We start from the raw sequence: 12572 nt of genomic DNA on the forward strand, positions 1-12572 counted from the left end.
CCAAAGCCATTCTAAGTGATACATCTCTGAAATACGTAGGTTTGAGGAGGTAATTCAATAAGATCCTTCTAACTGAAGAATACTTTAAGAGCTTTTTAAATACTAACATTTAAATCCTCTTCCTTATGAGTTTTTTTAAAAAAATAATATATAAATAGAGCTCAAAATATTGACAAAGAAATATAACAAATAAGGTATTTTCTTTGTCTTTTGGACTGTTGTTATAGGAGTGTAGTACCAAAAAAAATCTAGCACCAACAAATGTAACACCTGAAAAAAATCTCTATGCTAGGTTGTTAAAAATTCAGGAGCACGATTTTGTGAGAATGGGGACTAACCTGTTTGTAGATTTTCTGTGGCAGCTTATTGTGTTGTGTTTTATAAACAACAGTTACTAAAAGGTTTTCTCCCCTCTTATCCTGGTATATAAAAATACACTGAATAAGTAGTTGGTACTGTATAACTTAGTAGTTTTCTTGCCAAAAGAATTTGCAAGAATTTGATTCTGAGTGAGTTCATATATGGCAGAATGCATAAATCTTTCATGGATGTTTGTAAAATATGAAAACGTAAGAATGATAGGTTAAACTCTGGCTAAGTGCTTCCTCACTTTAACTTATTTGATGTAACTTAATTAAGTTTCTGTGTTATTAAAATGCTAATAACCTTGGGCAAAACAAAGTAACCTTCATGTACAGGGCCAATGCACAACTAAACGACGTTCGCAGTCGGTGTTGGCAGGAGGGCAGAGGTCGACCCCGAGGTCTCTCGTTTGTGGAGTTCCTCAGGGGTCGGTCCTCTCGCCTCTCCTGTTCAACATCTACATGAAACTGCTGGGTGAGATTATTCGTGGTTTTGGAGTTGGGTATCATCAGTATGCTGATGATACCCAGCTTTTCATTTCGACCCCAAACCACCCCAGTGATGCCCTCGTCGTGATGTCCCGTTGCCTGGAGGGGGTTCGGGTCTGTATGGGGAGTAACAGACTTCAACTCAACCCCGACAAGACTGAGTGGCTGTGCATACCAGCATCCCGGGATATTCAGAATATTCCACTTCTTTCTATGGGGGGTGAGTTTTTACCCCCCGTGGATAGGGCTCGCAACTTGGGAGTCCTCCTAGATTCGCGGCTTACTTTGGAAGATCATATAGTGGCTGTGACTAGGGGGGCTTTCACCCAGGTTCGCCTGGTGCGCCAGTTGCGGCCCTATCTAGACCGGGATGCCCTGTGTACAATCACTCATGCGCACGTAACCTCTTGTCTGGACTACTGCAACGATCTCTACATGGGGCTTCCCTTGAAGACCACTCAGAGGCTCCAGCTGGTACAGAATGCAGCTGTGAGAGTTGTCTTGGGAGTCTCCTGGTACTCCCATGTTACACCTTTGCTCCGCGAGCTGCATTGGCTGCCAGTTGTCTTCTGGGTGAGGTTCAAGGTTTTGGTAATGGTTTTTAAAGCCCTACATGGCATGGGTCCGGAATACCTCGGGGACCACCTTCTGCTGGCGTTGACTCCCCTCCGCCCTGTGCGTTCCCACAGAGAGGGCCTCCTCAGGGTGCCTCCGGTCAGAGAATGTCGGCTGGTGGCCCCCAGGGGGAGGGCCTTCTCTGTGGGCGCTCCGGCTTTATGGAATCAACTGCCGGTTGAGCTCCGGATGGCACCTGACCTTCGCTCCTTCCGACGCGACTTGGAGACCTACCTATTTGAACAAGCTGGCCTGGCCTGATGGGGGATGCGTTGGGGTTTTTATTGGGGATTTTTTTACATTTTTCTAGTGTTTTTAGTTTGGGCTCGTATTTAATTCTCTTTTTAATTTTTGTAATTTGTATTTTTATATATGCCCTGTTCACCGTCCTGAGTCCTTTGGGAGAAGGGCGGTATACAAATATAATAAAATGAGAAATGAAAATGAAATGAAATGAAATACAGTAATGAGTAATTAAATGTGATGCTGTTCACTACAATTGCAGTGTTACAAAGCTGGAAAATGTTTCCCAAAGCTACACTGCATGTTCATCTAACTCTAAGTTTTTTCTTCTTTTTCTCATAGCTGAAGGGAAGCCTTCCATAACCTGACATCCTCTAGATCTGTTGAGGTTGTAATTCCCAGAATTCTTTTGGCCCTTCCAGCTCTATTCTATGCTAAATGTGCTAGGTCAGATCAAAGAATTTGCTTAGTTTATGCTTATGGCTATGGAAGCCAACAAAATGCATCCAAAAACAGAACATGTTTGATAGACCTTATCTCATCCAATGGTTACTTAACAACATAGATGTCAGGATACATGCATTGGCTACACTGACTGGCAACATCATTCATGAATCTCAGGCAAAGGGTCTTCTCTATTACCTGATTATTTTAATTAGAAATAACAAGAATTGAACTTGGAATCTTCCGTCTACAAAGCACAGGCTATTTAATTGAGTTATGACCCCTGTCAAAATACATTTAAGCTGTATTTAATCATTCCATGGTGCATGGGTTTTTCAGTTTGTGCCAATTTTCAATATGTTCAGATTAAAGTTAGTGACTGAAGATTCAGATAAGGTAGGAGAAGTTAGATGGAGGTGCATGGGAATCAATATTTAGATTGGGAATTGTAAAATAATATAGTTTTCATTACACACAAATCTACAAACTATCTTCCTTCCTTTCTTCTTTCCTCTTTTCCTTTTGTCCTGCCATGTGGCCTATTACGCATTTCTCTAGAACTCTGAGAACTCTTCAAACCCCAAAAGCCTGTGCACCAATGGATAAATATGTGTACCCAACCTATATCAGAATTTATGAAGATTGGAGAATATTCTGTTTGCTTATTCAAAATGTCAATGGCTGCCTGTTACAATCAATGACTCTGGGTGGCTTACAATTCAATTTTGATTATTTAGTTCAGACAGAGCTGTAAGTAGCCATAGTCAAATCAAATTTGAATTTTTTGTGTCCAGATCCACTTCCCTAATGGTTACTATTGGAGCTAGAACTTGAAGAGAGATTCTAAAATGCAAAGCACAGAAAGCTCAGCTGTCTTCTCTAAAATGGAAACTTAGAGTTGACTAAATGAAACTACACCTCTATACCTCTAATGAAGCTGTAGTAATGACAAGTGTCTCTGTATGCTTGAATCCTATGCCATTTGGAACCCAATGGAAAATTCGTAATTCAACTCTTTTTTTTAAGAAGGAAAACCATCCCTAAGTGATAATTTGCATTGTAGCCAGAGAGTCTGAGATTTAAGTCCTGGCATCTGCTTTTTTAATGTACTAAGTCATTTCCAATACCTCTGTATAGCATGCTGCAAATTATATTGCTACTGGGCACAATTATGAGACTATAGGCTTTCATTTTTCTGTTCCAAGTAAACAACTTGATATAAATTGCATGCAGATGTGCACACAAGATAGCTAACAGCATGAATGGAAACCTGATCTTAGTGACATATGATGGCTTCATCATTCTTGCTTTTATGAGAAACATGTTCCTGTTTGTATTTGCATAGATGCAAATAGAACTCCCTGCACAGTTAATAAACCTGAATAAACAGCTATTTATTAGTGCAGAAGAGATCTACATCCAGGGGATACAGAGAGATGGCTCCTTCAGACATTGCTGATCAATGTTTAAATGAAGTATGGGACACAGGAGGTTGGAGTAGTGCAAAACAGGCTCCAGAGCTTAATTCAGCCCCTGAAGGGCAGTCTCCAAAGGTTGTATTCAAAAGGGCAAATTTATTACATACACAGCTGGAACACAATTTTTCAAACTATATTTAATTTCCAATAAGTTTAAGCATGTGTGTGAATGCAATACAACCACATTGAGCTTTCATCCTGGTTCTATCAATTCTTTTAGGAGTGGAGCTCCAAGCATATCACTCCAAGTCAATAACTGTGGGCCACCAACTAGATCTAGCCTTCTGATTACAAAAGTGTTGGAGCATAATCATTCACTAGGTTAATTCCCTCAAAGCACAAGTTTAGTTTCTATAATGGTAGCATCTGCTATGAAAATACCATGTATGGCACACAGGGTTTTATGACAGTTCATTATTCATGAAGAAGAAATTCAGCTTGCACAAGTGAGCAGTGCACCAATGCCAACTTTACCAAATGTCATGATTGCTGATTGATGTTTATTCTCTGTAAACAGTGGTATTTTTTATTTTTTTATCTTTTTTTTACTTTTGAGGGAGGCATAGCAAGTTGAAGTCATCTTCATAAACATGGAGTTGACAATTATGACAAAAACTAAAGAAATGGTGAGCAATCCATTTCTTCAGAACTTCTCCAAATGCTCTAAGTACAAGATAGGAGATTATCCACACGTAGTCTGGAAGACTACTTCTCGTGAAGAGGACCACAGGGCAGGTATCTTCAGTGAGTTTGAGTACTAGGAGACAACAAGATCAACCATCTTGTTTACAACCAAGTGGAGCCTTTTAAAGGACACAACTATGGTGGAGTCTTTTGAAAGATACTTTCTAATCACATTTGGAAATTGCCTATTAACCATTTTAAAACTACTTGAAACCTTTAGAATGACAAGTTTGAAAAGTTGCCAAGTGAGTTTAACTTCAGCTCTGAACAACAGTAGCAACAACAAATAATTACAAACTTATGAACGTGAAATAAGCAACAAAAAGCTAAATAAGATTTTGATCTAAGGAGGACTTCCAGTTTTGCACCCATAGTGCATGCCCTTGTGAGAGCGGACCTCCACTCCCCTTGGCTAGTTTTGTCCTGCCAGGGGGACCCTAGATGGGTCTGAAGTCACCCCGAAGAGGTGACCGTGAAGGAGGGGCATCCAGGTGATCATGAAGTGATGGTAATCACTTTGTTTGATCCAGGGAAAGCCCTCCAAACCCAACAGGAGAAAGGCTAGCATGAGATCTACGTCTAGCCCAAGCTATTTGCAACCGAAGTCCCAGAGCATGAACTGAACATTGGTGAACAGCATGCTTGGAATTGGTGAGAGTACTGATTTTCTTTCTTCTATCTACTAACTGAATCCTTGAAAAGATCTCCAAAGCAAGAAAACCTCCAGAAGTGAAGGGAGGGGAATATATCCCCATTCCCTTACAGATGGAAGTGGCAAATTAATATTAAAGGAGGAAAGAGATATACGAAAATTTGATTTAAAATACTACAGTCTGGATAAATCTAGGAACTAAAAAACTGTCAATATTATACCCTAAAGAATTTTTGATGGAATTATAAAAATATATAACAAAAATAATTTTTTGATTAGAAAAAAACTGGAAAAAGAAATAACTGCTGACATCTAGTGGAGAATCAGAGAATAGAACACTAACAATAAGGACTCAGAAATTGGCAGAATGCCTAGAAAAAGTTGTTCCTTTGAATTGCAAATAGCCTTGAAGACAGCTGGGAACAAAGGAAAAGCCAGCTATAAGATTAAAAAGTGTCTGAAAGAAAACAACAACAACACCTGGACTGTTGCTTAAATCTAAGAACTATTTATGGAAAAGAAAAACCTTGGCTTTTTGGCTAATCTTTTAGAGGAGAATCTATAGAAAGGATTTAAAGTGGCTTAACACACTGAATTGTAATTTTGACTGACTGATAAATTGACTTTTGAATTAAAACACTGATGAAAGATTATTTGAAGGGGGGAGACAACACAGATATCACATACGTATCAAAAAATGACAGGACACCACCTTCAATATTTTCTCCTGAAGGACTTAGCCTGGAAAATCAAGGGCCACCAGAAGAATTACTTCAAGGCAAGATAAATACTTTCCAGGAGGAAATATATGTAATGTTAAGACAAATACAAATGAGAAAATTTGGAACAACTTTCCAATCTAAATCTACAATTAAAAAACACCCAGGAAATAACAACAAATGAACAAATAAATCAGACAGAAGATACAAATTAGAAGAGTATGATCAAATTGATGAAATAACAAAGGAAAATAATTACAATTTGACACAAACAGGAAAAAAATCTACAAGGTTCTGATACAACAAGAAAAATGGAATGGACTATAGAATTATAAGGAGAACCATCAAAGTTTGGGAGACAGAAAGTATTCATTTTACTTACTTCATTTTTGTATTCCCAACAACATTTGTAAAAATACAGGAACTGCTGGGTAAGTGGATTACATCAACTTGGAAAGTTACTCGGCAAAAGAAGAAGACCAGAGACAGATACAAGAGATTTGACTCACCCTACCAGATGGACTATTACATGAATAAACATTTGTTTGAATATGGCTAAAAGAACAGAGAATTTTGAACATAAAGGGGCCTTATAACAAGAAGGATAAGAGATTTAAGTAATAGAGTATGTTCTATAATATATGAAATGTTAAAATAGCAGGTTGATGTAACTTTTATTAATATAAGTGAAATATCTGATTTAAAAGGATGTTATATCTAGATACTATGATAGATGAAAAGTATAGTATTTTTATAATGCATGACATAAAATATTGGGATGATGTACCTAAATGGGAAAATTTGGACAGTTAGATGACTAATATGAAGAAATTATGACTGATAAGAATTGGATTGAATATAAGGGAATTTAAGCTAACAAAAATTATAAAAATAGGATGTATGCTGAACTAATGAGATGATGGTTATGAGAATAATATAAGCTGAAAAAATGTTATATAGAGAGAGATTATTAATATTTGTATAAATATAAAAATGCCTATATCTAATCATTCATACTGTATATTGAAAATATTAAGAATTATATTTTGGCTAAGATTGAAGAAGGAGAATACAAATGGGAGAAGGAAAGATCAAAGAGATATATCATTAATTAATATATTATTTATGGAATTATCAAATTTAATTATTGATTGTTAATTAATTATTGTCCTTTTTTTCTTGTTAAAATATCAACCAAGGCAACACGCTGTATACCAGGCACTGGAGATTGTCATTGTTAAAAACCAATAAAATATTTATTAAAAAAAAGATTTTGATCTAAGAACATTATCTAGATTTAGAGGCTGGATAAATTTTGAACATTGAACATTGGCTTTTACTACAAGATTTTGGAATTAACTATGAAAAATAAATAGCTTCTTATGGGAAGCAAAGATAAAGATAATAAAGATAATAATAAAGATAAACGACTTTATAATTTTAGAAATTGGATGCTAGAGGGGACTAAATATTGTAAGTTGAAAGAGAAAAAAAATACAAGCCAGCTTTTGGTATTGATTAACTACAAAATGACAAAATTTCATAACATGAGAAATATTAAATATGATATTTGATATTTGAAGAATGGAGCCAGAAATTAGTAGTTACAATATCAACAATATCATTAATGATGTCAGATTCTATGGATAGATCATGTCCAAAGATGTCAGTGAGGCAATGGCAGACATGGAACAAATTTTGAGAAAATACTGAAATTGGAATTACAATGATAAGCCAAGAGAATGTCCTGAAAAATATTTTCTTATTGGATCTACAAAAGAGGCTTGTTAAATGCTTAAAGAACTTTGTGTGATATGACAAAGAATAATTGAAAAGAAATCAGATCCTATGATAATATTTGACAATATTCACACAATAATAAACTAAAAATAAGATAATTAATTATATTCCTTCCATTTAATTACAATGTTTTATAATGCTTATATATAACAGATGAGATATTGTAAACCAATAGGGAGGGATGAATTACTAAATTTGTTTATATTTGTAATGAAGATTAGAAGTCACATCTTTATATATTTATTATATTTTTATCATATTACTTTTCTTCTTTTTCCTTTTTTCTTGCACTTTTTTTACCATTCTTGTTTCTCTTTTAAAGCTTAGTTTGTATTAGTTTTTATTGTGTAACCAAAATCATTAATAAAAAAATATGCACAAAAAATATCTTAACATCAACCCACTGAAATATGTTGTGGAACTGGGCTTCTAGTGTTAAAATGGGAATAGACTCATTCATGCATGCAATAAAGCAACTGTTTCATCTTGTAGCTGAACATGGATAGATTTTGAGAACCAACTCTTTTTAAAAAGAATATCCTTAATGTAATCACATCAAAACTGTAATTCAGTACAAAACTACACATCATAGGCCACCAGACTAACAGCTCTTTTATTAATAGCAAAAATTGGTGCTAAGGCTTCCAGGACATAATGAGAGGAGAATTGATGAGACAGTGATTAATCTTTCCCCCATATTTTTTTCTTCATTTTAAACAGCCCTTTTCATGATTTTTCATCCTTCCGGTTTCTGAAAAATGTGTTTGCAAGGGCAAATGTGTGTTTCAAATTCAACCGGCAGATAATTACTTGGGGAGCAATTTGGAACAGCAACACAGCAAGTTGGCAATAAGGTTAAAAACTGTGCCCTTTACCCTGTCCCTTCAGATATACCTTTTCATTAAAAAACAGACACACTGTTCTTTTATTGTATAATTTACTCTCCTTTTAACTGATTGGAAACTGATTTGCAGAACATCCAGTTCAGTTTTTTATTTTGTTCTTTTGCGGTGATTGAAGGTTGTGCAAAACCATTTGACAAATGAATAAGCAAAAGCCACCTCTTATGTTTAAAACAGCAAAATTTTATTCCTTGCGTATTTTTCAATGGCTGAATTCTGAATTGTAAGATGGAAAGATTTTTTTTCTCAGTTAATGTTAATGTGATGTGATGTGTGGATTTTAAACAAAAGAACTGTTTTTAAAACAAACAGGAATAAATTCACACAGTCTTGTCTTAAGGTTGTCTTAAAATTGTCTTAAGGTTGCCTTAAAATTGTCTTAAGGTTCAATAACAAAAGAGGTATTAACTTACATCATTACAACTTTTTGCACATTTGTCCAGAAAAACATTACCATTGAAATGATATTTAACTTCCAAAGAAACTTTCTATACATGGTTAGGCTTTTGTTGTCTCTCTGTCTGTGTTTGTTTGTTTGTTTGTTTGTGTGTGTGTGTGTGTGTGTGTGTGTTTGTATACACATAAATAAAATAGCAAACTCTTTTATGAATCTCTCTTGAAAATTCTTTGATTTTCCTATCTCATATTCGACCTTGTAATGAAAGGTAGCCCTTTCCAAATTCAACTTCTCATCCTGAAGACCTCTGATTGACTATTATAAACATCTCAGGGAGTTGGTACCATGGAACAGTTTGTTTTGTTGTTTAACTTGGGACATTCATTTGATTCATTCAGCCCTATTAAGCTCTACTGAGAATCTATAGCAAGGTTCATTTCAGAGCAAAGTTTTCTTTTGCCCTGTGGTCCAATCACTCTACTACCTTGCCTTGTTAAAGTGTCAATGGTAGGCACATCTTCCAAACTCTTGCTCCCTTGTACAAAAAAAAGAGCAATTGAAACAAAGCATGATCATGTCAAAAATATTTCATTTTGTTTCATGTTTCCATCCATCTAGGGAAAATAATATATGGGAGAACACAATACTGGGGAAAAAATTCCAAGCGAGACAAAATGAGAAAGGAAAGAAATACAGTCTCAGCACTAGAATGACTGGAATAAAGCCAACAGGTATGCTATATTCATTGTTAACAACATTATTATGCACTTTTATATACTGTATATACCTTAGCATTGTAGATGTACACTGCTGTCTTCATTGATTTGGGGGAATACATCTGGTCTGTTGCTAAAAGAGGTTCATACAGAAAGCTGTGGAAAACATGGGATAAGCAATGGGACATTGAAACCTCCAAAATTGTCAGGCTTGATAAATCAGGCTAGGACCTTCAAAGGCCCAGAACTGGATTCCTGCTGGTTTCTTTAGTAAAAGTCATACCATAATTCATTATGGCCACCCCCATTGGTGGCTCTAAATTTAGGACATAGACACACTACTTTTGATACTTTGGGGGTTGCAGTGAGTGAAATGATGATATGAAATGGACAGAGTCAGAAAATGGATGGAATGAGATTAGGATTTCCAATAGTTGTTCTTCTCTAATGTTGCTGTTTCTCTTCTTTTTCTCTTCTTCCTCCTCTTCTTTTTAAAGTCTCATTGAACCTATTTTAGGGATTTATGTTACAATTTGTGTGTGCTTTCTGCCTTAAATTGGGGAGAAACCCCACCATGCAAGCTTTTGTAAGAGGTTCTGAGGATCGGAGAGAGCATGTTTAGGAACACAATGCCTGGCCTTGAGTTAGGTAAGAGTGCTGGAGTCTGTGAGTGGAAAGTGACTGAATGTGTCAGGAGCAAATTTTATGATAAATTGGACTTCAGGCCAGAGATGGGTTTTATACAGCTTTCCTGAAAAAAAAAGCCATTTAATTAAAATTATGGAGTGTTTCTAGAGCAATCAGTCTGAGGACTGATATTCTAAGTCTCTTTTTTTGACTTATGGCTGAACATTTTTAGCCACACAAATGGCTTTAATGTGTTTAGGTGATTTTACTTCAGCTGGAATTTGTTTTTGGAATGATCCTTTGGTTCTGAACAAGTTGTATTTAGGTCATTGAAGATTGAAGCCCTGAAGGAGATAACAGATACGAATGAGCTGGACTTATTTTTGCACCCTGACAAATACTCTGGGGAGAAGTTGGCAGAGAAGTCTTCTAAAGATTTAAAACCACCTACTCTTTCAGCAAGTAAGTAGATACTCATTATATTGTCATTATACAGAGTCTGATAAGTGAGAGGCAAACATTAATACCACTAGCTTATCTCTTTTAAGAAGAGGGGAAGGTAATGGGGAGGCCTTGGATTTATTGTGTGGCCTGTGGGAGTCCTTTCAGGAATTAACAAAGCTGGAAGATGCAGAAAATCTGTGATCCAAAGCTGTAAATGATTTTTGCCATGTATCAAAGTCAGACAGCCCAGGCACTTTTGAAAACTCTAATGGATATTAAATTCTTTGCACATTTATAACTACATTAGAAGAAGATTGGGCTAATGCTCGCTGGTTTTATCATCTCAATCTTGTGTTGCAACCCTCCATTTAATTTGTCTTTTATTACATTTACATCTTGTTTTACCCCTGGATAGGAAGTTGACAGCCTTATTGTAACTCTGGGAGTGAGTATTTATTTATTTATTTTCATTAGCTATAGAGCAGAGGTCCTCAACCCCCAGACCAGAGAAAGGTATTGGTTTGTGGCCTGTTAGGAAATGGGCAACACAACGGGGGAGGGTGTTGACTAGTAAGTGAGCAAAACTGCACATGCGTGGGATCTAGGTTGCACACTACTCCTCTCCCTTCCCTGGTCTATGGAAAAATTGTCTCCCACAAAACCGATCCCTGGTGCAAAAAAGGTTGGAGACCATTGCTATAGAGGGCATATCTGGTGAATTAGCGGCATCCTGGAGGACAGTAAGAAAAGTTTGTGGATGGATGCTTGGGGAACATGGCCCTTTAACCACTATCAGCCAGGACAATGCTGACCACTCTAAGGTAGAGCAGGTAGGTAGTGCCTGTTTGGTGTACCTGGGTAGGAATTGTTTTGGCATGTATTCATTGGTGTCCTATAAGAACTGGAATCAAGATAACTGGTCTAATAGTCTTCTAGAATGGTTGACACTAAAAGGACCTGATTCAATTCTTGTTCTCTTTTCTCTAAATCAGTTACCATGGATGGAAGAGAGAGGAATAAATCTTAGATGGTGCTAATTTGACAAACATAGTGATTAATCTGTGATTTTGTGAATTTCAGACGTGAAATAAGCAGATTCCTTCCTCATTGCTTCCCTTGTTTTAAACCATTCCTTAATTTATTTTGTTCCCAGCATTTCATAATTGAAGAACATGTATTTATTTGCTAACATTCATCTTGATATCTTTCAACAAATTAAGAGGGGGTTAATCAGATAAAAGAAATATTGTTTAGGACTGTACATGGGTCCGGGATACCTCGAGGACCACCTGATGCCGGCGTCAACTCCCCTCCGCCCTGTGCGTGCCCACAGAGAGGGCCTCCTCAGGGTGCCTCCGGTCAGGGAATGTCGACTGGTGGCCCCCAGGGGGAGGGCCTTCTCTGTGGGCGCTCCGGCTCTATGGAACCAACTGCCGGTTGAGCTCCGGATGGCATCAGACCTCCGATCCTTCCGCCGCGGGCTGAAGACCCACTTATTTGAACTAGCTGGTCTGGCCTGATGGGGGAATATGGGTTTTTTAATGGGTTTTTTTTTACTATTTTATCGTTGTTGTATTTTAATTGGGCATTGGTTTAATTTCTTTTTAATTTTTGTACTGCTATTTATATATGCCCTGTGAACCGCCCTGAGTCCCTCGGGAGAAGGGCGGTATAGAAATCGAATAAACTAAACTAAACTAAACTAAACTGTACAGATACAATAGGATATGTGATTCCCCCCCCTTAGATGTCCAAATGGTGTCTTGGGAGGATACCTGATCCAAAAATATCCACAGCAAATATAAGAACAGAGAACCTTTATCATAAAGGCAGCATACCTGAGATCATTCATAGATTGTCAACATGAATGGAATAGGATTAGCAATAAGACTACTTTCATATATCAGCATCAGCACTTTTGATGGTAGAAGAAAAAAAGCTATTGCCTCTTCAAGCAGTGTATTAAGAGGCAACTGGGAATTAGGTGGAAAGTAACTGAA

At 36.7% G+C, this 12572-nt stretch overlaps 1 protein-coding gene across 1 annotated transcript in view; it reads left to right on the forward strand.

The window, feature by feature from the left end:
* WDR49 (WD repeat domain 49) overlaps positions 1-12572 on the forward strand; it is a gene marked incomplete at both ends in the record, with an annotated part of 84930 nt that overhangs the window by 71129 nt on the left and 1229 nt on the right. Inside the window, 2 exons of the mRNA XM_083364875.1 lie at positions 9404-9516; positions 10444-10590. Of these exons, the coding sequence (XP_083221001.1) occupies positions 9404-9516; positions 10444-10590 (260 nt within the window). The remainder of the gene's footprint in view (positions 1-9403; positions 9517-10443; positions 10591-12572) is intronic.

Source organism: Vipera ursinii (genome assembly GCF_947247035.1).
Source record: "Vipera ursinii genome assembly, chromosome: 5".
Classification (NCBI taxonomy): domain Eukaryota; kingdom Metazoa; phylum Chordata; class Lepidosauria; order Squamata; family Viperidae; genus Vipera; species Vipera ursinii.